This window comes from Eublepharis macularius, chromosome 4, assembly GCF_028583425.1.
Source record: "Eublepharis macularius isolate TG4126 chromosome 4, MPM_Emac_v1.0, whole genome shotgun sequence".
NCBI lineage: Eukaryota > Metazoa > Chordata > Lepidosauria > Squamata > Eublepharidae > Eublepharis > Eublepharis macularius.
In genome coordinates this window covers 64,425,131-64,453,010 of record NC_072793.1, presented here as the reverse complement: position 1 = coordinate 64,453,010, position 27,880 = coordinate 64,425,131, and the positions used below count along the sequence as shown (strand labels likewise).

The following is a 27,880-nucleotide window of genomic DNA, read 5'->3' as shown; positions in this document are numbered from 1 at the left end:
GAGTGCACAAGGCATTTTTGTCACATGCCAAGAGCAGTTTTAAAATGCAAAACTGAGAGTTTAGCAATCATTCTGGTCATAATGTGCACTAGAGGCGGGCATGAACTGAAATACATACTGAAGTTTTTCATGAACTGGGCTGATTTTTGGTCCGTTAACCGGCTGTTCGTGGGAGCTCATTTCTCACAAACCGTGACAAATTTTAGCCCAGTTCATTTGGTTCATATTTCAGTTCGTCACTGCAGACAACCTGGCACCAATCAATCAGTTTCCTAGGCAATGGGGGAGGAATGGGCTCTCAGCAGACCCTCTGCTGACCTAGAAGTGACATTTTCACAAACTGAACGAACCGGTTTGCCAACTGGGGCTAGTTCGTGAAAGTTTGTGGTTCATGAAATGCGACGACCCAAGAACTGCACGGTTCAGAGTTTTCCTGGTTCGTGCCCATCTCTAATGTGCACTTTTAAAAAGGTCATCAAAAATGGCAACAGAGAACCAAAGAAAACACCAATGGTACAAAGACGGCCATGTTGCAGCATTATGGGCTGCTATTGCAGAATTTGGAAGGGTTTTCTGTATATGTGTGGTCACAGTTCCCAGTGCCAGATGTACAGATCACAAAACCATGACCATGACAGAGAAATACTGTAACATTGGAGGCGCACCTTCACTGTTATTGTGCCTATGTACAGCTTCAACAATCATTTACTCGTTGTAGATTTTCGGTGTGTACTATTACAGTGCAACATATCTTAATAGTTTTGTTTTACATTACAAATATTGTGTCATCACTATAAAGGGGAAGCATACAAAGACAGTTGCAGGAACTCATTTTGTGTGTTTTTGAAAGGGAAATCTGGACAAATGGAATGAACAACACTCCCTCCCTATGGAATAAGAACCATTTTGGATATGGAAGATTTCTTCAACCATAATTACAGAGCCACAAACAAATTGAATATACGTACCATGAATAACACTATCAAATGGTACAGCACAAACCATTTCCTTTCCTTTTCAGATCACAGTAGATCATTCCTCTGGAGGAACAAAGAAGATGGTATGGCTGTTGCATTAACCCATTCTTCTTCCTCCAGACTTTTGAAAAATGAGAACGAAATCCCATCTACCAGCTGTATTCCATTATCACCATATTTGCTAGATTTCAGACCACTCTCTGATGGAGCTGCACTTTCAAAATGTATGCAACTCAACAGTTAAAACTCTACAAACCCTAACTTGATCTGCCACAATTACAGTTATAGAGCTGCAGGCAATCCCTGTGATGTGTAACAAAAAGTGGCATGTCAAATTGTTTTACTTTGCATGCAGGGCCAATTCTTTGCCCAAGTGCTGAGGTTAGCCTGTGGGCCAGGATACCGACACCTTCAATATAGACATGGGGCATTCAAGTCAAAAAGGCTGCTTAAGTTGATACAAAGAGTTCAGAATATCTAGCAAAATATTTAAAAAATCAAACCACTACTGGTAGTAGGATACTGAACATGGGCTAGAACTGTGGGTTTGTTTGATGGGAGAATTGAGGCAGCAGTTGTGCTGGCTATCTACATTCGACAATGAACACAGACTATCATTTACTAATTGAGAACTTGGCAGAAATTGGTGGAAGAGGAATAGTGGTATCATTTTCCTCTTAACAGTATGTTATAGTGATTGTCTCCGTTCATTCTACATAAAGCTTGCCCGTATCTGCTATTTCCTTTGTAAAAGACTAGGAAATTCATTTATAGAGAGGAAACAATAGTGAATGGCCTTTCCCACACACTCTACTTATTCCTGATTTTTTCAGCAGTTGATCCCCAAGTATTGGAATCGGTTTGAGTACAGTTCTTCTGCACGTCTGTCCTCCCTGTACCTTCTTACAGTTGTGGAGTCAGTTTATTTTGTTCTGCACATTCCTCAGATAATCAGGATTTCAAGCGGTGGTGCTTTCATCATCAGTGGCATCATTGGTGACATCACAGCATCCCCTCCCCTTTGAATTTTTTATATGCTTATATTGCTAGATTGAGAGATCAATATAAGGATTGGATTTTTTAACAAGATGGAAAACAAACACACAGAGAAGTCTTTGCACAGGAAAGCCTAAAAGGGGAACAGCTCCACCACCCATAACTAAGTTCCTTCCTCCATCCAAACTGGAAAGCCCTGCCCTGGTTGACCGAGAGCCAGGAGGCAGAGGCTGGTGCTGGTGGGGCAAAGTGACCTCAGTTGTGACAGGGCCCAGAGCTTTTCAAACCATGCTACTTTTTCTGGCACCAGAGATGGCCACCCTTCCAGAACCGCAAGGTGTTTGCATTTTTTTTAAATCTTCAATTTCAGATCAATAGATTGTAAGAAAAGGTGCAGCAGATTCTCTGAATTCCCAGCTTTAAAAGTAAGTCTATACGTGCTTCCATTATGAAGGTATGTCTTTTTCCTTTATTCTCCTCAAAGGAAAGAGCTAGAGACTTCTTAAAAATCATCAATTTCTCATTAATAGACGACCTAATGTAATAAAAGGTGCAGCAGATTCACCGAATTCCTAGCTCCCCCCCCCCATTTTTTAAAAAAGTAAATCTCTAGCTCCCTTCCTTTTTCTTCATAAGGCATATCTCCACAAGGGAAGGAGCTAGGGACTTTTTTAAAAAAATGAAAGCTGGGAATTCAGAAAATTGGCTGCATGTTTTGTTACAAATTTAGGTCAATTTATCAATGTGAAAATCATGATTTTAAAAAAGTCTCTAGCCCCTTCCCTTGCAGAGATAAATGGAAAAATGCTTATCTCTGCACTGGAAGCAGCTAGAAACTTACCTTTTTAAAAATGAAAGCTGAGGATTCAGAGAATTTGCTGAACTTTTTCTTACAATGTTAGGTATATCTATTGATATGAGATTGAGGATTAAAAATGAGATCAAAATAAAACCAGGAAGGGGAGAAAGGAAGGCTGGAGGCGGAGCAATTCGACAATGATTCAATCATTGAAAAGTGGGTTGGAGGTGGTTGGGAATGGGCAGGACGGGGCTTTTTTTCAGGGGGAATGTGGGGGAAAGGAGTTCCGGTACCTCTTGAGTATATTCGGCAATAGTGCTTGAAAATAATATGATTTCAAAGAATCCCATGTGTTTCTTCCTCATTTCCCTCTTGAGAGTTATGCCACCTCTTTTCCCAGAAAAAAAACCCTAGGGCAGGACAAACAAAATTGAAAGAAACACTATGCATGAGGAAAAAATCAACTCAAAATCACCTTCCAGAAAAAAATCAGGATAACAGTGGTCTCAAAAGAACGGAAAAAAACCAGGAGAAAACAAACAAACAAAAAAGCGAAAACTAAAGGCAAAAAAATGCACGTGGGATTCAGGGGATAAATCAAAACAGTATGGGGCCAGAACTGATGGGGAAACCCCATGTGGAAATACCCAACTTAGCATTGTGTCAACGATGACACAAAAGTACTGAGACGCTGAAGAAAAGGCATCACATCAGCTGCAGCAGCCAATAAACTGGGATTTCCAAAAAAGACACAGGAAATAGATTAAATGAATGCTGCTGTATTATTCCATGGGTGGACAATTCTGATTTACTTTGCTCTGATTAGACAGAATCTACGCATTCTATAGTAGGACTTAAACTAGTTTGCTTCTCTTTGTTTGAAGTAACCTCTTGTGGTTACTTCAACTGACTATGCAAAAAGTTTGACCCAGGAAAGCAACCTCTATCCTGACTTTAACGTAACAGGTGAATATGAAATAAAGCAAACAAAAATCTGACAAGCACATTTCCCCCTCAATCTGTTAAAATGTATCATTGAATGTGGTCATGAGACCTACCTGCAGTAAAAGTACAACATAGTACAGCATGAATTTCCTAGTCACACTCTGTCTATTCTAACTATAGTCCAAAAACAATTTAACTTGATAAAAAATGCACAAAAAGGATAGGGCCCCTCTCTGTTCCTTTAAGGTACTAGTTTTCAAAATATCAAGGAAACAGTCAGAAATGGCAAACCAGTGTTCTTGAAACATAGCTCTACCTCACTGAATAACTAGTTGCCGTCTGTATGTTCTGTCTTACTGGTCTAAAGCCTGGAACATCACAACTCTTCTGCTGTAGAAACACATCTGTGAAATACAGCTGGCCAATGAAACCTCTTACATTTTCAAGGTGCTATTGCTGCATATTTAGCAAAATTACCAGAATGAAAGAAGAAAGTGATGGTGCACATCCACCATCGTTATGGGAGAGCGCTGTTCATTCATTTTCATTCAAATTTTCTTTATTGTATGAGAAACTGATAGGGCAGCCTCAGGTTTCCGAAGAGCTGAAATCAGAACAAGCCCAAGTGTCAATGCATTAGGGAAGTCAGGCATGAGGACTCGAGGAGAGAAGGGTGGGTGCTTAAAGTGCTCTGGCAGCTTTCTGACATTCAAAAGAACCCGAGGCTCTGCTATCTGTCCATGCTGAATTCTGTTTTGAATGCTAAGCAATGTACACCCTAAGCTCTTAGCTGCTCATCATTATGAGAACTAAACAACCACAAGCAAATTCTGGGCTTGCTTTATTTAAGTTTCTTGAATTTATTTAAACTGTGTCAGTGCACAGGTAATCAATATCCTTCTTGTAGTCTACAAGGAGAAATGGAAGAGCAGGTCAATGGACAAACAAGGAACAGAACCCAGGTTGTGCTAATAAATAGAAGCAGGTTCTGTCACTGCAAAGGGACGATGTTTTCCTCAATGCAAACTGATGGTATGCAGGATTCAGACTAATAACTCTAAAAGGGAAGCTCCATGAGCAAGGGCCATTTCCCCAAGAAAATCTAGCAAAACTGAGAGGAGTGTTCTGTAAACTGGAAGAGAAATGCTGAACCTTATTTTGAACACAAGACTATCTTCAGTGACAATATCTGCCTTGGTTATGTGTGGATGAAATAGCCAGGGAGTGTTCCCCAGATTTCCTGATTTTGGTTCATGTAGCTGACTGAGAAAGTGACTGTAACAAAGGGAAACAAAATCGTTTGTAAGTGTTTCACTTGTACTTTAACAGGTGAGCAGATGCAGAAATTCTTTTGGAAGCTGAGGTTAGATTAACAGGCATTTGCTTCCTCTCTGACACAGCTGTTTTGGAGTCAGGTGATGCTTCCACCTTAGTTCAAGTTACTGAAGATGCATTAAATGGTTTGGGAAATGAAAGCTGAGTTCTTGCAGAGTTCTTCAATTGATGTAACAAACACGTCTAACATGCTGTCTTTCGTGGAAGGATCCTGTCGACAGATAAGGCTACAGCATTGTTAAGAATCCTCAAGAGCATTGTCAGCCACTCTCATCAGGTTGATTCTCCACACTTTTCCTTTCCATGCTACTGCAAGCAGCAGCAAGCTCACGTTCAAACGGCATCTATCCTATTGCCAAATTCTACCCATTACAAAACAGAAACAGAGTACGTTCCCCCTTTTTGTTCACATTGCAGCTGTCATTGTTCCTGAGTTTAAAATCAGAGAGAGAAAAAGATTCCCTGTATTAAGAAAGCCAGACTGTCCAATTGACTATTTTATTGTCCCTTTAGAGTTCGGAATACATTTCTTTTGTTCTGCTCCCTTCATTATTGAAGACTTTCATGGGAAGTTGGTGTTATGTTTAAAATAATCCACCTGCACAGCAGGGATAGATTGTTCATAGTAACTTTGGTTCCTTGCCTGACATACCTTCACTCAATCTGCTGAATGCGGTTTCTTGCTGTTTCTTTATATAAAGATTGAATTCTAGTGATATACGCTGATGGGATATTTCCCCCCCTTATAGGATTTCATTAAGTGCAGCATATATTGTAGCTTTAGACAGGAACTATCAAGTAACAAATCTTGAGTAATGGCTTTAAATTACATGTGGGTGTGGTCTTGGCTACAGAGTGTTGCTTTGTTTTGCAGTGGTTGTAAACAGTGTTCTCCATGGGTTTGGAAGCATCTGCCCTTTTGAGGACTTTTCTGTGAATTTCAGTCACTCTAGAAAGTAAGAAAAAAACATGTCAAAAGAAAAAGAAACCTCCATCAATCAGATTTTTGTTTTCTACCTGTTTCAGACTGCTCTTCCTTGTAAATTTTTTTTTCCATTGCTGTAAAAGGATTTCCTATAAAGAAGCATTTTAAATGGCCTTTGCATTTCCTAGTCCCGTAAGTATACAACACACAAAATTTTGATTCAGTATTCAGCCCAGGCTTTATTCCAGTATCTTGTCTGTGATCTTAGTGAAACCATCCAGTGAATTCTGGTATTTAATTCATTAACAAGAAGATTGTAAGGATCATGCAAATGGTTTCATTAAATACTGAGATTTCATCGTTAGAAAATCATTGAGCAATTTGCTTCAGCCTTTAAATAATGATCAGCCATGTCTGAAGCACGGTTAGCTGTATCAGTCCTTTTCTTATTAAAAAAACACCCTGTCCCTTCAAGCTTATCTATAGGTCTTGTGCTATCTTCCAAACAATTTTAGCCTGCTTTACCTCCAACAAGCTCAGGGTGGCATTATTCCTTCTGAATATAATAATGAACAAACACATCAAACAATAAGTGAAATGTCAGCTGTCATTAAGGAAATGGGTAAAACAGTATCATATAATATAAGTGGCTGTTCTTTCTCTCAGTATCATATAATGTAAGTGGAGACCCAGTTTGGTGTAGTGATTAAGAGAGGCAGGACTCCAGCCTGGAGAACTGGGTTTGATTCCGCACTCCTCTGCGAGAAAAGACAGCTGGGTGACCTTGCGTCAGTCACAGCTATCTCTGAGCTTTCTCAGCCCCACCCACCTCACAGGGTGATTGTTGTGGGGATTATAATAACACACTTTGTAAACTGCTCTGAGTGTGGCATTAAGTTGTCTTGATACATAAAGGGGGGTATATAAATTGAATATTGTTTTAATTGCTGTTGTTTACTTATAGTCCACCTTTCTCACTGAGATTCAAAGTGGATTACATAATGTCAAGTGAATACAATATAATCAATAGCTAGGACAGTCACTGAAAAATACAATATGATCAACAGTTGGGACATTATTATTATATTTACAGCAATAATTGCTATAATGCTGGGGACATTTTTCAGGAGAGAGTGCTGTGTGAAATAGTGACATAGGAAGTAGTTACAGCACTGTTGAGGTGTGTTCAGAGCATCTTCATTTCTTCTGTAGGAGTGACATATTAGGAGGCAGCAACCATCAGCTGGCCACCTCTATTAGGCTCTTGGGCTGGAGCAACCTGGGAAGGATCTCTGGCTTACTTTCCTGAGAGAGCTACATCAGCCCTCTCCATCAGCCCTGAAGCTCCTGCTGAGGCCTTGTTTCTCAGCCTTCTCTTTTAGATTCCTCTGATGTGGGTGGGAAAGTGCTGTCCTGCCTGTGGCAGTGCTGCACCAATTCCTGGCTACGTCCCAACCACACTGGAGGCCTGTAAAAGAGAAGGCTGCAGCAGCTCTCCCAGGAAGAAGCCTCAGTATGGAACGTGAACTCAAGCTCAGATGAAGTGTGAGTGTACTGAAATAATGTCTGCAAATACATATGTAATATATATGCACTTATCAGGGTGCCAAGAATAGAGGTGGCAGCTTTCAGTTGAGTGCATAGTCAGTGAAAACCAGGTTTATCTGTGAAATGGCCCTTAGTAAAAGATCTAAAAGCAACTTCACATGCTCCTCTAAGCCTGTATCTTACTTAACTTCAGAAGTTTATTGAATAAACATTGATGAGAAGTGATTCTTTCAATGCAAACATGGAGAATTTTACGTATGTGCTATTGTAAGGGAAAATAAAGAAAGATCTTACCTTCCCAAGAGGCACAATCAAGGCCAAAGAATAAAGGCAAGAGAGAAGAACAAGAAGAGAAAGAGAAACTGCAGAAATAAAAAAAAATGGACGTTAGGTTCCATTTTTCCTTAAATTATTCTATTGAGCATGTCATTAAAATGTCATCCTACTGACGAATTTCAGTAACATAAAATATCAACTGGCACTACAAATGTATTAAAGGATATCAGTGAGTGAAGTTTGGTAAATTTCCACAGAAATGGAAAAGTTGTAATGATTTTCAAGAATTAGAAATACAAACTCCCTAATCAAGAAGCTTAGCTTCAGTGGAGAGACCCAGTCTGAGTGTACAGGGCAATAGATGCTCTGCAATTAATGGGAGTATTCCCTGACTGTTTGGAGATACCATGGCTGGAGTATGATGCTGAATTTGTGTGAAGGACTTTAATTTCTAAAACTGGCCTTGTAAAAAATTCCCAGCGGTAAAATGATAGGATAACGGTTTATCTTGACATGCAAAAGTAGGCCTTAAACAGGAATAACCTACCTTTATGATCATCTACTGCCACATTAACCTATCTAATCTATCCTGTTATCATCTGATGCCCTTCTTTGGGTGTCCTTGCCAACTGAGACTAGATGGGTGGCCACCCAAGAAAGGTCCTTCTCAGTAAGTGCATCAAAATGTGGGACTCGTTTATATGTCTGTCTTCCTCAATCCTTGTCTTCCACGTGGAGGAAGACATTTCTGTTTTGTTTGGCAATTTCTCACTAATTTTCAGTGGCTCTCCTTCATGCTTATGTGTCTGTGTTTATATGTCTACATGTTTTATTAATTGTTTAAAATTACATATATAATTATTGTTTAGAATTATACACACACACACATACACACATATGTGTGTGTATATTTTAAAACTTGTTTTTATGTTGTGTTTGTTTACAGTCTTGGGGACCCTAAGTGGGGTTGAAAGGCAGCATAGACTTTTAAAATATAAATAAACAAACTTGCAGTTTGAGTATTGTAATGTACTTTACATTGGGTTCTCTTGAAAAGTTCTTAGAAACGGCAACTGGTTCAGAATGCCCAGCTGCTGATAAAGAAAAAGCTTATTTGATTGAAGTATCTTATATTTGACTTCACTGGTTTCCATTTTCTGGGTCCAAGTCAAAATGTTGGCTTTGACTTTAGAGCCTTAAATAGGCTGGGATCAAGTTGTCTCAGAAACAGCTTTCTCAAATATGAGCCCACTGATGCAATTAGATCAAATGGAACAGTCCATTGCCACCAGAAGTTCAACAAATGGTCATGTCATGTGTGATAGAAGCTTCTCAGCAGTGGCAGAAATTATTTGAAACCCCTCCTCTGAAAGACTAAACCAAATGAAGACTGAAGCTTTGAGCGTATGGCAGGAAAAAAAAGTATATAAATGCTTTAAATAAATAGACTACTTTTCAGCGGATTTTTTGATTATATTCGGATTGGTGCAGACATTTTCTGTTAATGGCTGTAATGATTTTCTTTTAAACCCTATGCCTTAGGACCTTTAATTCAGCTCCTCCTTTCATTATCTTAAACTTATACCTCAGGATGCTCTGGTCACCAGAGCTTCAGGTGTTCTCTACTTTACCTCAAGAACACCTTCCCTTTTTGGATGTATGACCTTTATATTGCTGCATCCCTGATTCCTCAAAATGGTTTTACTGCCTTCTATGCTGCCTCTCAATTCCACTTAGTGTCCCCAAGATTGCAAACAATCACAACATAAAAACTAAAGCAGTTTAACTGGTAATATGGGAAGGCTTTTTATAGATGGTAGTTTGACAGAATAGTCAACATGTAAGGATGGTTGTATGATAAAAAGGGATTTTTTTCTTAAACAAAGTAGAATTTATTTATAAGTATATCAGCCTGATGATTTTAGCGTTTTGATAATAGTTTTGGTTTCAGAATAGTTCCTAAGCTTGGTGGTTTTGAAAATATCTTCTTAAAGGTATATTCACAGACTCAGTCACACAGACTAATTTTCCACACAGATCTTCACTAACAAAATAAACTCTCATCCACACAGACAGATTCACTCAGGTTTTCCCACACAGTTTGTTGATCTAGATACAATAATCTCTCAGATATACACAGACTATTCCCCCCTCCCGCAAGTTTGCTTGACTTAGTCAGAATAAAACCCCTTTCAGCCTTCCACGCAGTTTTCCTGATTTAGTCAGAATAACCTCTCTGAAAGTCTCTTTACATGAGACATCTGGCACATGAAGAACATGTGTCAGGAGATGCAATGGTAGCTGGGTAGGGTAGTTTAAAAAGACAAAGCCAGCAGCAGGGCAAAGACTTTGCTATACACTGGAGCTGTGTGAAGGGACTGTGAAATGCCAGAAGGGAAACTTCAGCCCATTATAACCTCTCCAGGTCCAAGTCCAGCTCTGGAAGGCAGCTCCAGCCCATTCCCATTCCTCGCTGCACTCTGGTTGCGATCCCATACAGTTTTAGACTGGAGAAATGAAATTGACAGAGCCTTCAGGGAGGCAAAAATGAAATTAACAAACTCTATGAGGAGCAATCTCCACTGGCTCTTTTTTAAGCTGTGCTTCCCAAATATCATTGCGTCTCCCTATGCTTAAGAAACATGTGCCAAGGCGTCTTGTGTAGAAAGACTCTGACATATACTGCCTTGGTCAGGCCGCACCAGAGACTCTATGCTGCATTATCGAAGGCTTTCACGGCCGCAGAACAATGGTTGTTGTGGGTTTTCCGGGCTGTATTGCCGTGGTCTTGGCATTGTAGTTCCTGACGTTTCGCCAGCAGCTGTGGCTGGCATCTTCAGAGGTGTAGCACCAAAACACGGAGATCTCTCAGTGTCACAGTGTGGAAAAGATGTAGGCCATTAGCATTCCACACCCGGGGAAACTCTTACAGGATGACTCAGCTCAACCCCACCCCTCCTGAGTAGATACAAATGACCTACATCTTTTCCACACTGTGACACTGAGAGATCTCCGTCTTTTGGTGCTACACCTCTTAAGATGCCAGCCACAGCTGCTGGCGAAACGTCAGGAACTACAATGCCAAGACCACGGCAATACAGCCCGGAAAACCCACAACAACCATCACTCTATGCTGCCTTGGTCAGGCTGCACCTGGAGTATTGTGTGCAGTTCTGGAGGCCTCACTTCAAAAAGGATGTGGACAAAATCGAGAGGGTGCAGAGGAGAGCGACGAGGATGATCAGGGGTCTGGAGACTGAGCCCTACGAGGAAAGGCTGAGGGCCTTGGGAATATTTAGTTTGGAGGAGATTGAGAGGAGACATGATTGCTCTCTTTAAATAATTGAAAGGCTGTCATTTGGAGGAGGGCAAGGAGCTGTTCCAGTTGGCAGCAGAGGGTAGGACCCGAAGCAATGGGCTTAAATTACATGCACAAAGGTACCGGCTGGATATTAGGAAAAACTTTTTCACGGTCAGAGTAGTTCAAAAGTGGAATCAGCTGCCTAGGGAGGTGGTGAGCTCCCCTTCACTGGCAGTTTTCAAGAAGAGGCTGGATGAATATTTGTCAGAGATGCTTTAGGCTGGTCCTGCACTGGGCAGAGGGTTGGACTAGATGGTCTGTATGGCCCCTTCCAACTCTATGATTCTATGATATACAAAGGGTGGCTTAACTAGAATCTCCTGACTGGTTAATTCTCTTTCAGAAACATACAGACCCAGGCTCAATCAGGCACCGCATAGTTTGCCTTACTTAACTAGAATGCTCACTTTTCCTCAGCTCTCTGACTAAAAACTGCTGTTTCTCTCCATCCCATAGGTTACAGCTACTGTCCAATCAGAAAAGACTCCATTCACTCATCCAGCCTCCTTTTAACTTGCAGTAACAACAACGATTAAAAAACTAGCATTAGCAAACAGAAATAAAATCCAAATTACACTGCATACAGAACATTACAGTTGCCAATTCTGGGTTCCGTTGATGTGGGGTTCTTGGTTTGTTCGTTCAACTAATTAGCTTTATAAGTGTTAACAGGATAACAACTTTAATGCAAACAGCTTATTTCATAGTGGAAAAGAAGAATACAGAAAAGCTCCTGAAAATATTAATAGATGAGAATCTGTAGAGTGCAAATCATAGAATGATTAGATCACATTAGTGATATTAATAAAAGAGGTTGGAGCATCTGAAAATGATTAATCCTTAAATGTGCTGTACTTTTTAAGTATGGAAAGCAACCAACCTTTTCTTCTAAATCCTTGATCTGTCTCTTCTGGATGTCAGTTTTATCTTCTAAATCTCGGATCCTCTAATAAATAAACAAACCAAAAAACAGGAAGAAACTTTAGGATGGATTAACTTAGTCTAAGCAAAATTCATTTAAAGTTCCCAAAGATCCTGTATATATGTGGAGTAGCTGTAACTTTAGTGCAATATAAGCAGCTAAAGTTAAGCAATTTTGGGCCACATGGTTTTCTATAGGGGAGTGAAAAATATGCTTCATTTAGTAGTATCAATAGGATTTAAAAGTAATTTAGCTGGATTGTGTCTTTTGTTTTACAGATCATAAAACAAGGACAATGGCTGATTCCACACACGTTGGATAAGGCACTTCCAATCCTCTTTAGAGATCATTTGGAACGGAATTTTTCGAGTGTGGAACAAAAAATCCACTTCCAAATGATAGCTAAAGTGCATTGAAAGTGTATTATCCAACATGTGCGGAATCAGCCAATAATGAATTACATAGTCTATGTTCTTGAACAATATAACTGAATAGAATTCTGTATTCTGCATCTCACCTGATGTGCCTGCTGAAGTAATTCCATCCTCTCCTGTAGGATTTGGCAGTCATATTCTCTGCTTTTTCTCAGCATCTGTCTTCTTAATTTTTCTACAGCAGTCCTCAGCTCTTCCTGTTGTTTCTCACTCAGCAGTTCTCCAAACTTTATCACCGTTTCTTGCTGCAAAGCATTGTACAATGTAGCTTCAAGCTCCTGGATTCTCTAATCAGCAGAACAGCAAAATATGGTTATGGGATATATCCTCACAAGCACTGTGTGTGTATCAGCCTGTACTTTTGATTCAGGCAAATCATTCTCTATAGTTGCAGAATCCAAGTAGAATTCACAGGTCAAAATGAAAATGAAAATATAACATTTATCTGTATCTTGATATATTACAATGAACGCTTAAACTTTAATGAATGCTGACCACTACATTGAGGTTTTTCCATTCACTTAAATGGTACAAGCAGTTGCATTTACCCAGGACTAAGGCTTGGATCCCACAAACCACCAGTGGAAGATGCTGATGGTCCAAGACCTTCCCTCACTCTGCTGTTTACAACCCTAGGACAATTTATTCCTAGGATGGAGGAATTTGTGCATACTAATAACTGCGCAGGTCAGACTGCTGCTGTGGGAACGGGCAAGGGAACAGGGTTGTTCACTCTGATTTTTGCATAAGAAGAGCTCCACTCACAAAAGGGAAAAAAGAAGCAACTTTGCTTCTTTCCCCTCCCCATTGCAGAAACCCAGCTCATGTGGTTATTAGTACATTCCTCTACCCCAGGAAAAGTGCTCCAGGAGGGGGGCGGGGAGGGGACTCAATGATCCTTGCACATGTGGATCACAGGACCAGTGTGCTTCCCTCTACTGAAATTAATATGGAGGAAGCCTCTATGACTGTGAGAACTCCCAGTGTGCAATGGCGCTGTGACCTAAGCAAAAAGATCCCCATAGACAGGGTTGCACTTCTTTTTACCTTGCCTATGAAAATGGTTTACCTGCCTAAAACTTAAGAAAAAAAACATATTGTTTGCACACCAGTCCCATTAAGTAATGGGAGCTCACTTCCAAATCCATGCATTTAGCATTAGAGTGCAAGAAAATCTTTACCATGTAGGCTTGATCAAGAGCTTGTTTCCTGTAGTCCAGTTCTTCCTCTAGATAACCTTTTATTTTACAGAATTGCTCCTACAATTTATGACAATTTTGAGAAACAAAAATAATTAGTGATTCAATTAATTACTCAGAAATGCCTGTTGTTCAGACACTGGAAAAATAAGTGGACAATTTATTATTCAAAATGATGGGTAAGTCAAATACTACAATGATCCAAAGGCAATCTATGTTTCACCTTACCATGTCACTCTCCAGTTCCATCATCTTTTGGTGCAGAGCTGCTTCAGCCCCTTCAATCTGCTGTATCCACTACAGGACAAAACAATGGTAAAACAGCCTATTCAATATATTATTTATGATACGATGTAGTCATCTTTATTTATTTATATTCTGCCTGACTCACTGTGATTTGTAAATATTTCTATATATAAATGAAAAAACCCTTGCAACATATTGTTTATAGGTTTTTTGTTAACATAAATGACAATCAAGAGAACAGAAACACCTCCCCCCGCCCATTTTCTTTGAGAAACTGGAAAACTTTTTGATGATTGGTTGTTCATCCCAGTTTCATTTTTAATCTTTTTTTAAATTGTCAATTTCATAATGTTACAGCAATCTAACTTTTTTTTGGTACAAAAGTAAGTCTCTAGCCACTTCTTGTTGTGGAGATAAAAGGGGAAAGGCATATCTTGGCAACAAAAGGGCTAGAGACTTACTTTTTAAAATGAAAGCTGGGGATTCAGAGAACCTGCTGCATCTATTATTATAACGTTATGTGGTTATAATAGATAATTTTTAAAAATTGCCAATAAAAAATTGCAAAAGTTGGGAACCATGGGAAAAGGGGCTTAAGCAAGTGCTAAAAATAAAGAAGGGGGGAGGGTGCTGTGATGCCCCCAGTGATGCCACTGATGACAACAGCACCCTTGCTTTAAAATCCTGATTATTTAAGGCATGGAACAAAGAAAATAAACTAACTCCACAACTGTTAAATTGCAGAGAGAAGGCAGGCGCGCAGAAGAACTATATCCAAACTGATTCCAGTGCTTGTGGATTGATGGCTAAGAAAATCAGGAATAAATTGAGTATGTAGAAAAGCCTTAATAGTAATAATAACCACGTGCGTGTATCTCACTGAGTGACCATTTGGCTACTAGACATCTAGTAGTAATTAGTGATTCCAGGTCAGCACTGGTACTCTTTTTATGTAGTAACACTGATATATTGATAATGAAAACAACTATAGGCAAAAATGTTATGATCCGGAGCTTTTTTTCATTGGTTCTGGCCCCATACAGCTTCAATTTATCCCGTTTTCTGCATGCATTTTTTGCCTTTAGTTTTCACCTCAGGGTCCCCCTCCCTGCAAGTTTTCCCCCAGTTCTTTTGAGACCACTTTTACTCCAATCTTTTTTGTTAAATCCAATTCTGAGTCACCTTTGTTCCTTGTGTGGAACAATCCTTAATCTCTCAAGCACTGAAAATATATTGTGATGTTAAATACCAACAAGGTCTGTCTCTAATTGAGACTAGGATGGTGCTAATCCCTCTAATGTCTTGGCAGACTTCCCCCCGGCAAACACTGACATTGTATGAGACAATTTTGTGGATATCCAAATTTTGTTGCTAATCATTCCATTTTTTAAATTGGGTCCAGTGGAGTGTTTTTCTAGATGGAATGATTTTTCTACCCAAGAATCATGTCTTTCATTATTTCAATATCATTAATTCCATCTAAATGGTTATTGAAACTGTATACTTTCCCATAATTATTTAAAAAAAGAAAGGCTGTATCCTCTTTCTAGTCTGTAGAATGTAGTTTGTAGCTTTCTAATTTACAGCTCATAATGGGTATGGTTGACATTGCAACTAGATAAATAGTACCTTTTCTGCCAGGGATAATACAGTGCTTGCTTGAATTATGGCCACCTGCTCTTCATTTCTTAAATTCTGTAAAATCAAGAAGCAGGAAATCAAGTTAAGGAGGCAGCAGTAACATTCTAAATAGGTACTGAATTTAAAGAGAAAATCCATTTCCCCCCCTCTGGTCCAGAGGACCATTATGAGCGCAAACATTCTGATGTGCTTTCATAGCCTGTATGGGCTTCTCTATTTCTTCTTCTAAATGGAGGGTTCAGTCTTATGTATGAAAAAGATGCATATGCAAAACTCAAAATGAATGGGGAAGTCTGCATATACAGTTCTATGTGCATGTTGCAAAGTACATAGGGCATTGAATTAGTGATAGAGACATTCTTATCAACAATGACTTGTGTCTGAAGAAGCGAGCTCTGACTCTCAAAAGCTTATACTCTGAAAATGTTGTTGGTCTCTAAGGTGCCACTGGACTCAAATCCTACTGTTCTAATTGTCCAGACCAATATGGCTACTCACCTAAAACTATTCTTATCAACAAGAGGCTAATCTTTGGAAACTGACAGAAATATTATATAATAATAACCTCAAGATAAAACTATAGAGAGAAACAATAACAGTCAGGGGAATTATATCTGATTTATCAGATATCAGAGGGCAAATGATTTATTGTATTACATAAATGCTTTATTCTGTAACCTTACAGTTTTCCTTGTGGCACTGTAAATAACACGAACTGGACAGGTATGCATATTACACACAGTTCTTATGTTATTATGCTATTCGACTGCTCTGTTTTATGTTGCCTAATCCACCTTGAGTCTCAGCAAGAAAGGTGGGCTGTAAATAAAATAAAATAAATAAAATTTACTTACTCCATTGTCTCCCAAGATGTCTAACTGCTTTATGAGGTCTGGAATACTAACATCCTATTAAAAAGATGGTACAAATAAGACTAGAAGAATTACAGCTTTTCAGAATCAGTACTGCAAAGAATTCTATGTTGTTTCAGTAGGAATAGATTTTTCCTAGCTCTACTTTCCAAAGCTCTACTTCCTTGAAAATGTGATGCTGAGGATTGGGTACTTATATGAACAAAAAGCCACACAACATTAGTGATTGCACTGAGGATGGGAATGCAAGTAAATCACCTCTCCTGCTTGCTTCATGCTCTGCTGACAGAAGAGGCAAGAAGGGAGAATATGCTTGCTTTCCTCTACTCAACACAGTCACTACCATTGCACAGATTTCCATTCATATGGGTTCTCCAACCCTCAGCAAAAAAAGTGAGAGTCGCAACTCCTCAGCTGTTATCTGTGAGGGGGCAGTCTAACTCTGCTGGTGTTTTCCTCAGGCATTGCATAAAACCCATCAATATAAGTTTTTAAAATGATTGAACTGAGGGTACCACAACCTTACTCACTACAGCTGAATTAGGACAAGAATTCTTTCTAACAACCAAGCTGCAAAACCTAGAATAGGCTGGAAGGTTTAGCATCTGGCAAAGCCTTCTGTCTCCTACCCTTTAACCTGTAACCAATCCATCTAACAGCATATTTGCCAATGTCCACATTTTCCATTCTGAGTAACAATTCCATATATGACACTGTATCCATTGCTTTGTTTAAATCAAACTAAAATAGGGCTTGTCTGAATCATGCAGTAATCTAAGCAGTATACTGGGATGGAGAAGCACTGTACACTGTTATTGTGCCTTCTCTAGAGGAGACACTCAATTGTCTCCCAGCCCCTGATTGCAGAACTCATGATTTTAGCACTGGGTTAGAAAAGTCCAAGGGTCTAAGTATCAGACAAGCTTAGATATCCATGAGCAGATCTTCCCAGTGTGAGCTGATTTCAGTTAGCCAAACCATCCACAATGGAAGCATCAAGCTCTTTCTTTGACTGCAGCCATGATGCAGCTGTTATTTGTTTTTCAAAATCATAGATCTTACAGCATCTTCTCTAGTTAGAGCCTGATACCGACAAACTACAGCGCTCAAAATTGTGAGTCTGACTTTGGTCCTTAACCAAAATGGCTACTTCTTTTGCTCACAAAAGCCCTGTTCAGACATTAACAGTGCAATCCTCAGCAGAGTTACACCAGCCTAAAACCATTGATTTCAAGGACTTAGACTGGAGTAACTCTTCTTAGGATTGCACTGTAAATGTATGTGTGGAGGGAGATTTACAGTGTTGTGCCCAATGCTCAGCCTCCACAAATTCAAGGGTCTTGTGCACTCAGAGCCAACACCTGAATGCACATAGGCTTTGCTATTTGTGATCTGGTACCTGGAAAATAGGTACATACAGGTGCCTATGAATATTCAGGTGTATTTGTGTAGACACTGGGCATACAAAATGCTTGAATGCATTGGGGGCAGGGCCAGTGGGTGCGATTCCAAAAAGCACATCATGCGCGTACCTGTGTATGAATGACAGATTAAGCAGGATTGCTTTGGCATGAGCTCTACCTTTTTAGTAAGTTTGTTAACATACCTTGACACCTTCTTTCATGCAGTAAATCTGCAGAGCGCTTACGCCGTCAGAGAATGGGTGGATTTGGAGATTAAATGGTGGAGACCTTCTTTCTCTCTCCTTGAAATAAAATATGAGGGGATGAAAAATTATGTTGGAATTAAAATAATACATTTTAAAATCCCATGCTTCACAGGCACAAAGTTAATGAGCTGTTCTCCACCTTACGATCGCCCATGGAGTCTTTTCCAACCCTTGAAAAGTTATTCCTGGGGTTAGGGGACTTGTATATCCTAATAGCAATGCAAGTAGGGTGGAGAACGGAGGGGAAAACGTTCCCTTTTCTGCCTCTTGGGTAAATGAAGCTCTGTTCACAAACTAGAAAGAAAGGAGAGAATTCTACCATTCCACCTCCTGCCTGACCCATGTGGCTATTAATAACCATTAGTCCCTCAACCCTAAGCATAAACTTCCCTGGGGCAGGGAAAGGGGTCCAGGGGGGAGGGGAAAGTGGAGAAAGTCATGGACCCTCACTGCTTTCTTCTAGTAGTTTACAGAATCCAAGCTGTTGTCTCTTTATTTGATACCCATTCTTCATTTAGTTTTCTAAAACAATTTGTTCTTCATCCTTTAAGAAGTGGGTTGTTGTTCATTTGTACGTGAAGGACTGAAACCTGAAGTCCGCCAAGAATTTTGCAGTGCTAAATTCACTATGCTTCTTTATGGATTATGCATAGCCTTTGGTTCCTTTATATATTTATAACATATTCAAAATTACCTGGTGATTTGGACACTATTTTATTGCAGGAGGCCTGGCTCCAAAGCCCTTTAAATCTTTACAAAGCTGGAATAGTGCAGTGTGGGTGAGCCTAGCAGCAACACATTTATTCAAGTGAGCATCCTTCAGAACAAATCTGGTTGATTTTTCTGGTTCAGAGTCCTGGTACAGACTTCATGGGATGGTGGTAAACCATTGCAAAACCAGGACACAATAGCCCTGGCCAAAAGTTCCAGTTCAGACATCTGCCTTGTTCTAATGTTTGTCAACACATTCGCTGAATGCACCCACTGGCATGTAGATTAACAAATTCATATTTAAAAAGCATGCTCTCGTGAATATGTTGAAAAATATCTTAATGAGAATCTCCTGAAAGAGCAACTTCAAGCATGTTATGTTGCTTTTCTGAGTGCACTGTTTGTGGCTGGATATGGTAACTAAAACTCCCTAGTGACTGTACACAACCATTTCAATCGATCTTTTAAAGAAAAAATAAGGAATTAGTTTTACTACATGTTCCTGCTTCAAGACCAGTTATCTTTGCTCATCAATTATTTTTAAAGGTATAATCAAAGCAGATCACTTGCACTCTCTCTCCTTCATAACTGTACAATAAAGAGTTTACAACATCTTACTTCAAGTTCTAGATTTCGGAATTCTAACAGCTCATTCTGATCTCTGGCATCTTGTAGCTCTTGTTGCAATCGACTGTTGTCTGCTTCCAGTTTTTCTATCTAGAAGGAAGAAGTAAATGTATAATTGGTTGGATTGTTTCCAAAACACAATCAGTTAGAAGTTCACCATGACCTTCCCTCTCCCTTTCACATGCAGTACACATAAGGAAAAAAGGATTCAATTGTTTTGACTTCATTGTCAATGTGATAATGAAAAACATAACAAAGCCTTACAGAGGTTAGAAACTGTGTGCTCTAAGGTAGCACAATTGCATTTAAAAATGGAAAAAGCAAATCAGCGCATTGCACTATTTTTATATGTGCTGATTTTGGACTTTGGGGGGTTTCTTAGTTTTTGGCGACTGAAGAGAAAATCACTGAAAGATATTGGTAAAGGGATCTTGATGATTCCCGCACAGGGCCGGATCTAGGGTTGCTGGTGCCCGGTGCAACCCTTGCCCGGCCCTCCATGCGCATGCATAGTGCTCACATGCACTTCCGTGATGTCATCATGCAGGGGGGGAGGTGTGCTGCACGTGCAGCAAGCTGGCTGCCCCAGCGCCCGGTGTGCTACGGAGCTGGCGGCGGCGGCTCAAGCTTGCGCTGGGGTGGCTGGCTTGCCGTGCAGGCAGCTGAGTGCAGGACTAGGAGGCCCTCCGTGCAGTTTGCCTGCCCAGCTGCTCCGTGCTGCCTGCGTGACAAGCCTGCTGCCCCAGCGCCCGGTGCGCTGCTGAGCTGGTGGCAGCGGCAGTGGCGGCGATGCATGCGTGTGCTGGGGCTGAGTGCAGGGCTGGGGAGGTCCTGCGTGTGCAGCAAGCCAGCCACCCCATTGGAGGGGCAGGTGAGGGCTTCCCAACCCTGTGCTCAGCTTCCCGTGCAGCAAGCTGCCATCTCTGGAGTGCTCCCGGTGGCTGGCAGCCACGCCCGGTGCCCCCTCTTTGGCAGCACTGGGGGCAGGCTACCCCCCTATCCCCCTCGATCCGGCCCTGTTCCTGCAGATTGTTTTTGATAACTCTTCAGCTTTCATGTTTATATAATTAAATAGATTTTATAAGCACTGTTCTAAGGCAGAAGCCTGACAAATTCCCTAACTGCTCTGAAAACTCCTTTCTGCAAAAATAAGAAACATTACCAATCATACTTGCCATCATACTACCCTGTCACCATGCTGTCACTCTAGCACTCTAGCTATGCAGGAGGAGTCCCTTGTGTTGTTATTTGAAATAGTAGCTCCTGTCCACCTGCATTTTAATCTAACCTTCCCATCTTCCAATTATTCTTTATTTCTTTAATTTTGGAGTCAGCAAGTTGAATCTGATGAACTAGGATTGAAGCTTCACTTGTAGAACTCATCTTTTCTGTCAACACTCTGGACAACTCAGAAAGTTTTTCCTGAGGGATAATGTGAGATGTATAATTGGGAATGCTACTGTGAGAAATCTGTGGAAATGCCGGACCCTACTTTGCCTGCACATAACAGAACAAACCATCCTAGTCTGTTTCATTTTCTTCAGAAACAAATTTCAATGAAATGTATCCATCTGTTCTTTGTCTCAGTCTGCAAACTGAATAATCATTTCCAGAATTTGTTAACAACAAATGCCATCTTATCATACACTTAGGATCCAGGACAGACTAGTGCACAACTGTTCTATCTCTGGGCACACATTGGTATACAATGTGGACGTTCATGGCTGAACATACCTTATCCAAAAGCTCCTGATTCCTCTTAATAAAAAGTTGCTTATCTTCTACCCAGTGGGAGTCCTGTTTGATTAAAACAAACAACTTCAAAGTAGTGATTTGTATAGTGATTTCAAGTATTCAAAGTGTTTCATGTATATTGTCATGTTGTAATGTTTACCAAAAATTATAAGAAGTATTATTATCCTTATTGGGCTGAGGCTAAGAAGGAATACCTTCTTGTCTAAGCCCCCCCTCCCCAATAAATTCATGGAAGAGGTAAGATTCACACCAGGAATTCCTGACTCCTGGCTCAGCCTGCCAGTTCTCATACTAATTACAACAACTCAGCAGTGAATGAGGCATCTGCAATACAAGTCTCATAATCATCACTGGACTTGCCCCTTTCACTAAAACCAGTCATGGGCCGTTTTCACATGCACCCCAAGAGATAGCGCAAACTCATGGCATGAAGCGTCTTCCTAGCACGATCTCCCGGCATGATCCCCTTTAATGGCCCAATGAAGTCAGAAAAAGTGCCATTAAACAGGATCATACTGGGAAATTGCACTAGGAAGATGCTTTTATGCCATGAGTTTTGTGCGATCTTCCGGGCACGTGGCCATGTGAAAACGGCCATGAACTAGAAATGGTAGGTAGAGTTGGTGTCTTCTAGCGTCCCCTGTTGTAGAACTGTATTCTGGCTATGCTGAACTTAACAAACCAAAGCAATAACTTGTGATATTCCTCATCCCATGCTGATGATTTCAGGATTTAGGTTGCAGAAGACAGTGATCTTTTGATTACCAGACTTCTAGAGTATTTCATGTTATTTTGAAGGTAAGGAAGACTTTTCAACTGCAGGAAGTGTGTCACAGTGGCCAGAGTCTTGGAGGAAATGTAGTAGGCGGCCTTTTGGCCAGTCACTCACTTTCAGCCTAACCTACCTCACAGGATTGTTGTGAAGATAAAATGAAAGAGGAGAGCACTATGCATGCCACTTACAGGAAAGATGGGATAACAATTAATTGATAAAATTTATTTATTTGTTTACTTAATTTATGCCTTGCCTTTCTTCTCTGTGGGGACCCAAAGTGGCTTACACCATTCTGCTTGCCTCCATTTTATCCTTACATCAACTCTGTGTAGTAGGCTAGGCTGAGAGGATGTGACTGGCTCAAGGTCACACATCAAACCTATTTTGCAGAGCATGGATTCATACCTGGGTCTCCCAGATCCTAGTCCAGCACTCTAAACACTATAGTATGTTGGCTGTTATCTTTACAGAACTTATAGCAGGCAGCAAAGTAGTTTCTGATTCCAATTAGGGTTACAACTTTACTGCAAACACAGCATATGCTGAAGGCATCTTCTGGCTCTCCACAGAATGCCCTGGCCAGTGTGGAACACTGCCAAAGAAGCATTTAGCTGGCAACTCAAAGCATTCTTTTACGCTGCACTGACTGTAAGTTGAAAGACAGCCAAATGGATTAGTCTTTGCTTCGCTAGCACTTAAGGGCTCAGACAAGCATTGACCAGTACTGCTTTCCTGGTGTCCAGAAAGACCTAGCTTATGCCTGAAGTGTGACAAATCCCAAAGTGCTCCTTCTCTCTGACTTTAGTTTCATGTCTTGCACTGGGCTCTGCTTTCTGGAAAAAACAGGCAGCTTCTCCTGCAACCAGAACTCCTGCCAGACACCCTTTCACCAAGTATAATTTGCAAGTGAAAAGGACCAGACATATTTACATATAACATTTCCCTTTCACATTTCCATTAAGCATGGCTTCACATTCCCAAACTCTATTTAGTCACCATAACACTTTGCTTTGTTTGGCAGTGCAATGAACAGACAACAATATGTATAGCCCCGTTCACCTCTTACAGTGAACACATGTAGACCCTGCATGTACATGTGTATATCTGTTAGTAAGAAAGAGCTAATGTGTTCACATTGACATTGAAACTAGGGAACATTACCTGGATAAATGGGATTTGTACCACACATTCAGTTGAATATGCATTGTATGTAACATGAGAATTACCTCCCCAATTCTGTACATGGATTGTACGTGCATTCACTGTAACTTGTGAACAGAGTATTCATCCTATAGGCTATGTAGAACTGGGCCGATTCCAGACAGCCCTCCCCACCCCGAAACGTCGTGCGTCGTTGCGCGGAAAATGCGAAATATCGCGTTTTCTCACGCGAGTTTTGCACGACGTCGCACAAAACTCGCGCGAGAAAACGCGATATTTCGCATTTTCCGCACGATGACGCGCAACGTTTCAGGGTGGGGAGGGCCGTCTGGAATCAGCCCTGGTATATGTGTAGAAAAATGCGTGGGGCTCTTGCTGGGTGCCCCCCTTCCCCTCTGCTGTGTGTGTGTGTGTGGGGGGGTAATCAGGGGCCCTCTCTTCCCCCCCTTCCACGCACAGCAGACAGGGTGCCTGGCTGCTGCTAGCAGGGCTTCGGGTGGGACTGGGCTAAGAGGTCAGTAGCACACAGGGTGTGTGGAGCATCATTGCATCTCCCCACCCTGCTCACCCGGCCCCTACCTGCAGTCGCGCGGCCCGGAGCGTCATAGCCTGGCATCGCTCTGCGGGGGCTGGGTGAGTGAGGGGGGAGGAGGAGATGAAGCAATGCATGGCTTTGGGTGGGGACCAGGTGAGTAGGGGGGGGAGATGCAGCAACGCTCTGGGTGCCTTTCCTCCGCTCACCTGGAGTATTGCCTCTCTGTAAACCTTAAACTTAAAGCTGCAAGGACCTACACTTCCTACACTTCCCATCAAACCTTGAGCTAAGCAGACACGTGTAGAACTCTAGTAACTCGTCACATTTAGTTCGGCTCTAAGCTGCGATTTAGGATCATGATCATGAGGGACTTTAAAGCTCCTATAATACAGAAAATATAGACATTACACTCCCTGTGCTGGTTCAACTCCTATTCAGCATTAGCACACTTGGTAAAAATTAATCAAGCATTCTGCTGCACATTCAAGGTTGCTGCATTTTATGGACAGGAAAGAAATCAGAATTGTATGCCACATGGCTGGGGGCTGACACCCTTTTCAATGCCTTTCTCATACTCCTTGCAGGTCCTCTTTGAATAGTTGATTTACCTATGGTTGAGTGTATTTTTAATCATTGTCTTACATAGCAAACCATATTTGCTAACAGCTATAGATACAGATCAAAGCAAATTATGAAACATCCTGTGTAAAGCACCTACCTGTCCTTTCTGGGCCAGTGTTTTTTCCAGATCTTCTATTTTCGCTTTATACCTCTGGACTTCAGCTTGGAGCTGTTCTTGTGCCTGTTAAAGTAAATGCTATACCATAACTAAAAAATTTCCCAGTGCACATCAAACCACCTGGATTTCAGGATACTGCAGGAAGTTAAGCAAGCAGTGTACTTAAGGTCTATTGATTTCATGGAAAGTTGCCTTATTTTCTGAGCACCTGATATCTATATTTGATTGAGTCTGACTACCATAGTTTTCATCCAATGCAGCCTGTGGCTGCTCTACTACCTCTGCCCCCTTGCCTCTCATAATCTCCGCCCAGGAGCTGGAGCAGCTAATACTCTTTCACATCTTCTTCCCCAGGGCCATGCCCTCCTTCCCCTGCCTGAGGCCATGTGCCATTGCAGAGCCATCCATGATTTGGTGGTAGTTCAGGCAGATTTTCCACTCAGTGTTCCCTTTGGCTTGATGCGGGACCATCTAGTTTTAGAGTTATTAAATTGAACTAGGCCATGTATGCGGAGGATGGAAAATTTTACCTCCGTGCCAGTGACCTTCAGTACAACTCCATCATCTATGCAACAAAATGACTCAACAAAACAATGCCAGCTCTACTGAAGAGATTATGTTGGAAATAGAGAAGGCAGAAAAGTGAGAGGATGAAATTTATTTCATATCCAAAGGATATAGCTGTGGCACAGCAACTTGTCTAGTGTGCACTGCAGATAACTAACTTGGATGATTCTGAAACCCAGCATTTCACTCTCTAAGTTACTGCATGATCATGAAGAAAAGGCAATGTCTGAGTCCACAAAACCTATGGCATCTGTTACAATTTGCAGCTCTGCATTCATGCATACAAAATGGAGGTACACATCTGTGTCAGTGTGCACATTATGCAAGTATATGTTTTTTTAAATTACAGGAATCCAGGCTGTATAGTCAAAATACTGCTGATGTGCGCCTGAATTGAGTTGGTGTTTGATACTGTTTTTCTAGAAATGCACAAAGCCTCAGCAACATGCACTTGCTCACACTGACCCCTCAGGGTCCTTTCTTCTCCCATCCTCCTCCTTTTGCTATCTATGAGGGCAATCCTAAACAGCCTTAAACCATTCTGTCCACTGAAGTCAATGGACTTGGAAGAGCGTAACTTTGTTTTGGATTGTCCCGTTAGTCAATAAACTCCTTGGATTAAGGATCTTGTCTTTTTGTTTATGCAACACTGAAAAGTGCAACGTTCACTGAAGTGTATAAGTAAAACCCACAAAATTCTTCTACATAGCTTTGGGCTTCCTCCAATGTTCATCTCATTCTTGCACCTTATTAAGTCTGGGAAATTTGTGGGCTGCCCTTGTCAAATGCTGACCTTGGCTTCTCGTTCAGCATCTATGATCCCTCCTGTTTGTTCCTGCAGTAATGCGTATGCTCTCTGCAAGGCCTGGTACTCCTTTGTTAATTGTCGAAATCGGAGCTCTGATTCTTCAGCTGCTAAGCTCTGCAGGGGAAGGAAGGAAGTTTTGGATGAACATCAGATGAAAAAATATGGCAAAAAACTGTGGACTGCCTTAGGGTGGCTTAGAATGGGTACTTACTCAAAAGCCACAAATATTTCCATTTTGTTCAGTACTTTAGTACATTTACAAACTTTTAATAAAAAAGGAGTCCTTGCTCTTGAACACACGCATTTAAAAATATATTTTAAAGCAAAGAAAATCGGATGCTTAATTTCATAGAAATTTCTTACATTAAGGGAAGACAATCTCTGTTTAGTGATACAGAAACAGCCAGCAAGGAACATCCTTGTAGCTCCCGTTATAATTTGTTTATTGGAAATAACACACACTTGATTGTGCTTTTAAAACATATGAGGAGAGCATAGTTAAGATCAGATAAAAGGAATCTGAGAAAAGAGAGCTCCTAATGTATTTTTTTACTTCATTTATAACCAAGCCTCTTGATTTTGAGGTACCAAATAATACCAAACTTTTGTTTACCTGGACTGTTTTCTTTCATGAAATAAAATACTGCACAAGGTTAGAATTTACATAGGTAACTTATGTTTAGAATTAAACCATAATTCGCAGCATTTCGATCTTGGCAGTCTTCCACAGAAGCTATCAGAAGTGTTGCTTACCTTGCACGTACACAAATGTTTTAAAGAAAGGGGTATTCAGTTTTACATAACCTCCTCCTCCCATGAAGACCTGTTCAGCTGATGTGTTTTGTATTATGTTGAATAATGTCTAAATATATATTTTTTAAAATTCCCATCAGTCATTGTTAAAGTTCCTGTATACCACTGCTCTACCCATACAGAAAATCTTACTTCATCCAGGTCTTCATCTGGAGTTGCTGGTGTTCTGTCTGTCCTGAAGGAAGCCATGGATGAAGTTTCAGAGTCCATGGAGTCATCTTCACCCCCATACACTGTGTCCAATATATGCCTCTAAAGTAAGGGGGAGGGGAACCAAAAAATACTACCTGTATTATCCACTTGCCATAAGCAATATTCAGTCATGCATACAACTCTAGCCATTATTCTACATCTTAGAGTACCTAGGCACAGTCTGGTTGGCTGGTTGTACATTTATACTATATTCAGATGTGCAACTAAACAGCAGAATCTAAACAGGACAGCTGCACAAAGATCAGTGTTGTGGATTCTCTTTGGTTTTATGAAGTTAATGTATAACACAACCTTTCTTTTTGCTCCCCATTGTGTCATGGTAGTGGTGGTGGTTGAAGAATATAGGTTCATGATGACCTGCTTCAGGGCTTTTTTTCTGGGAAAAGAGGTGGTGGAACTCAGTGGGTTGCTCTCAGAGAAAATGCTCACATGGCTGGTGGCCCCGCCCCTTGATCTCCAGACAGAGGGGAGTTTGGATTGCCCTCCACGCCGCCAAGCAGCACGGACGGCACTCTAAACTCCCCTCTGTCTGGAGATCAGGGGGCGGGGCCACAAGCCATGTGACCATTTTCAAGTGGTTCCGGAACTCCATTCCACTGCATTCCTGCTGAAAAAAAGCCCTGACCTGCTGTATAGTTGTACTAAGTGATACTAATAAGATCAGTGCACATAAGCACTGGAGTTCCAATCTTTTATCTTCCAGTCTCAATTATAGTGACTCCTACTTATAAAATATGTACTTCACTCTCAGTTTTTTAAATAGCGTTTTCAGACTTGATAATTGAATTAAAACTTCAAAGAAAAACATGAATCATCCGTAAGACAACAGACTCACTTAGTCAGCGGATTTGGATATCAAAGTCCTGATTTCAGCATTTTATACTTGGCAAACAAATTAAAATGGGCAGACATACTGATCAATGAGAATTTAAGACACACTCATATTACACCATATTTTCTCCACATCAAAAGATGGAAAACATATGGTATACATGCAGTCAAGTGTTTTTGTATCTTCCTTTCCCCATAAA

At 40.8% G+C, this 27,880-nt stretch overlaps 1 protein-coding gene across 2 annotated transcripts in view; it reads right to left on the bottom strand.

Annotated features, from left to right (window-relative positions):
• Positions 1 to 7,829: 7,829 nt before the first annotated feature.
• Positions 7,830 to 27,880, bottom strand: part of JAKMIP2 (janus kinase and microtubule interacting protein 2) — a 63,888-nt gene continuing 43,837 nt past the window's right edge. The window contains exons 8-20 of one of the 2 annotated variants that reach the window (XM_054977089.1): positions 26,769 to 26,888; positions 25,809 to 25,937; positions 24,428 to 24,511; positions 21,218 to 21,280; positions 19,475 to 19,573; positions 18,083 to 18,181; positions 16,459 to 16,512; positions 15,593 to 15,658; positions 13,946 to 14,014; positions 13,700 to 13,777; positions 12,602 to 12,805; positions 12,043 to 12,108; positions 7,830 to 7,887 (exon numbers count right to left, since the gene is read on the bottom strand). In XM_054977089.1, the coding sequence (XP_054833064.1) occupies positions 7,837 to 7,887; positions 12,043 to 12,108; positions 12,602 to 12,805; positions 13,700 to 13,777; positions 13,946 to 14,014; positions 15,593 to 15,658; positions 16,459 to 16,512; positions 18,083 to 18,181; positions 19,475 to 19,573; positions 21,218 to 21,280; positions 24,428 to 24,511; positions 25,809 to 25,937; positions 26,769 to 26,888 (1,182 nt within the window). In that variant the 3' untranslated portion in view covers positions 7,830 to 7,836. The remainder of the gene's footprint in view (positions 7,888 to 12,042; positions 12,109 to 12,601; positions 12,806 to 13,699; positions 13,778 to 13,945; positions 14,015 to 15,592; positions 15,659 to 16,458; positions 16,513 to 18,082; positions 18,182 to 19,474; positions 19,574 to 21,217; positions 21,281 to 24,427; positions 24,512 to 25,808; positions 25,938 to 26,768; positions 26,889 to 27,880) is intronic. The other variant, XM_054977090.1, reaches the window with a different exon arrangement.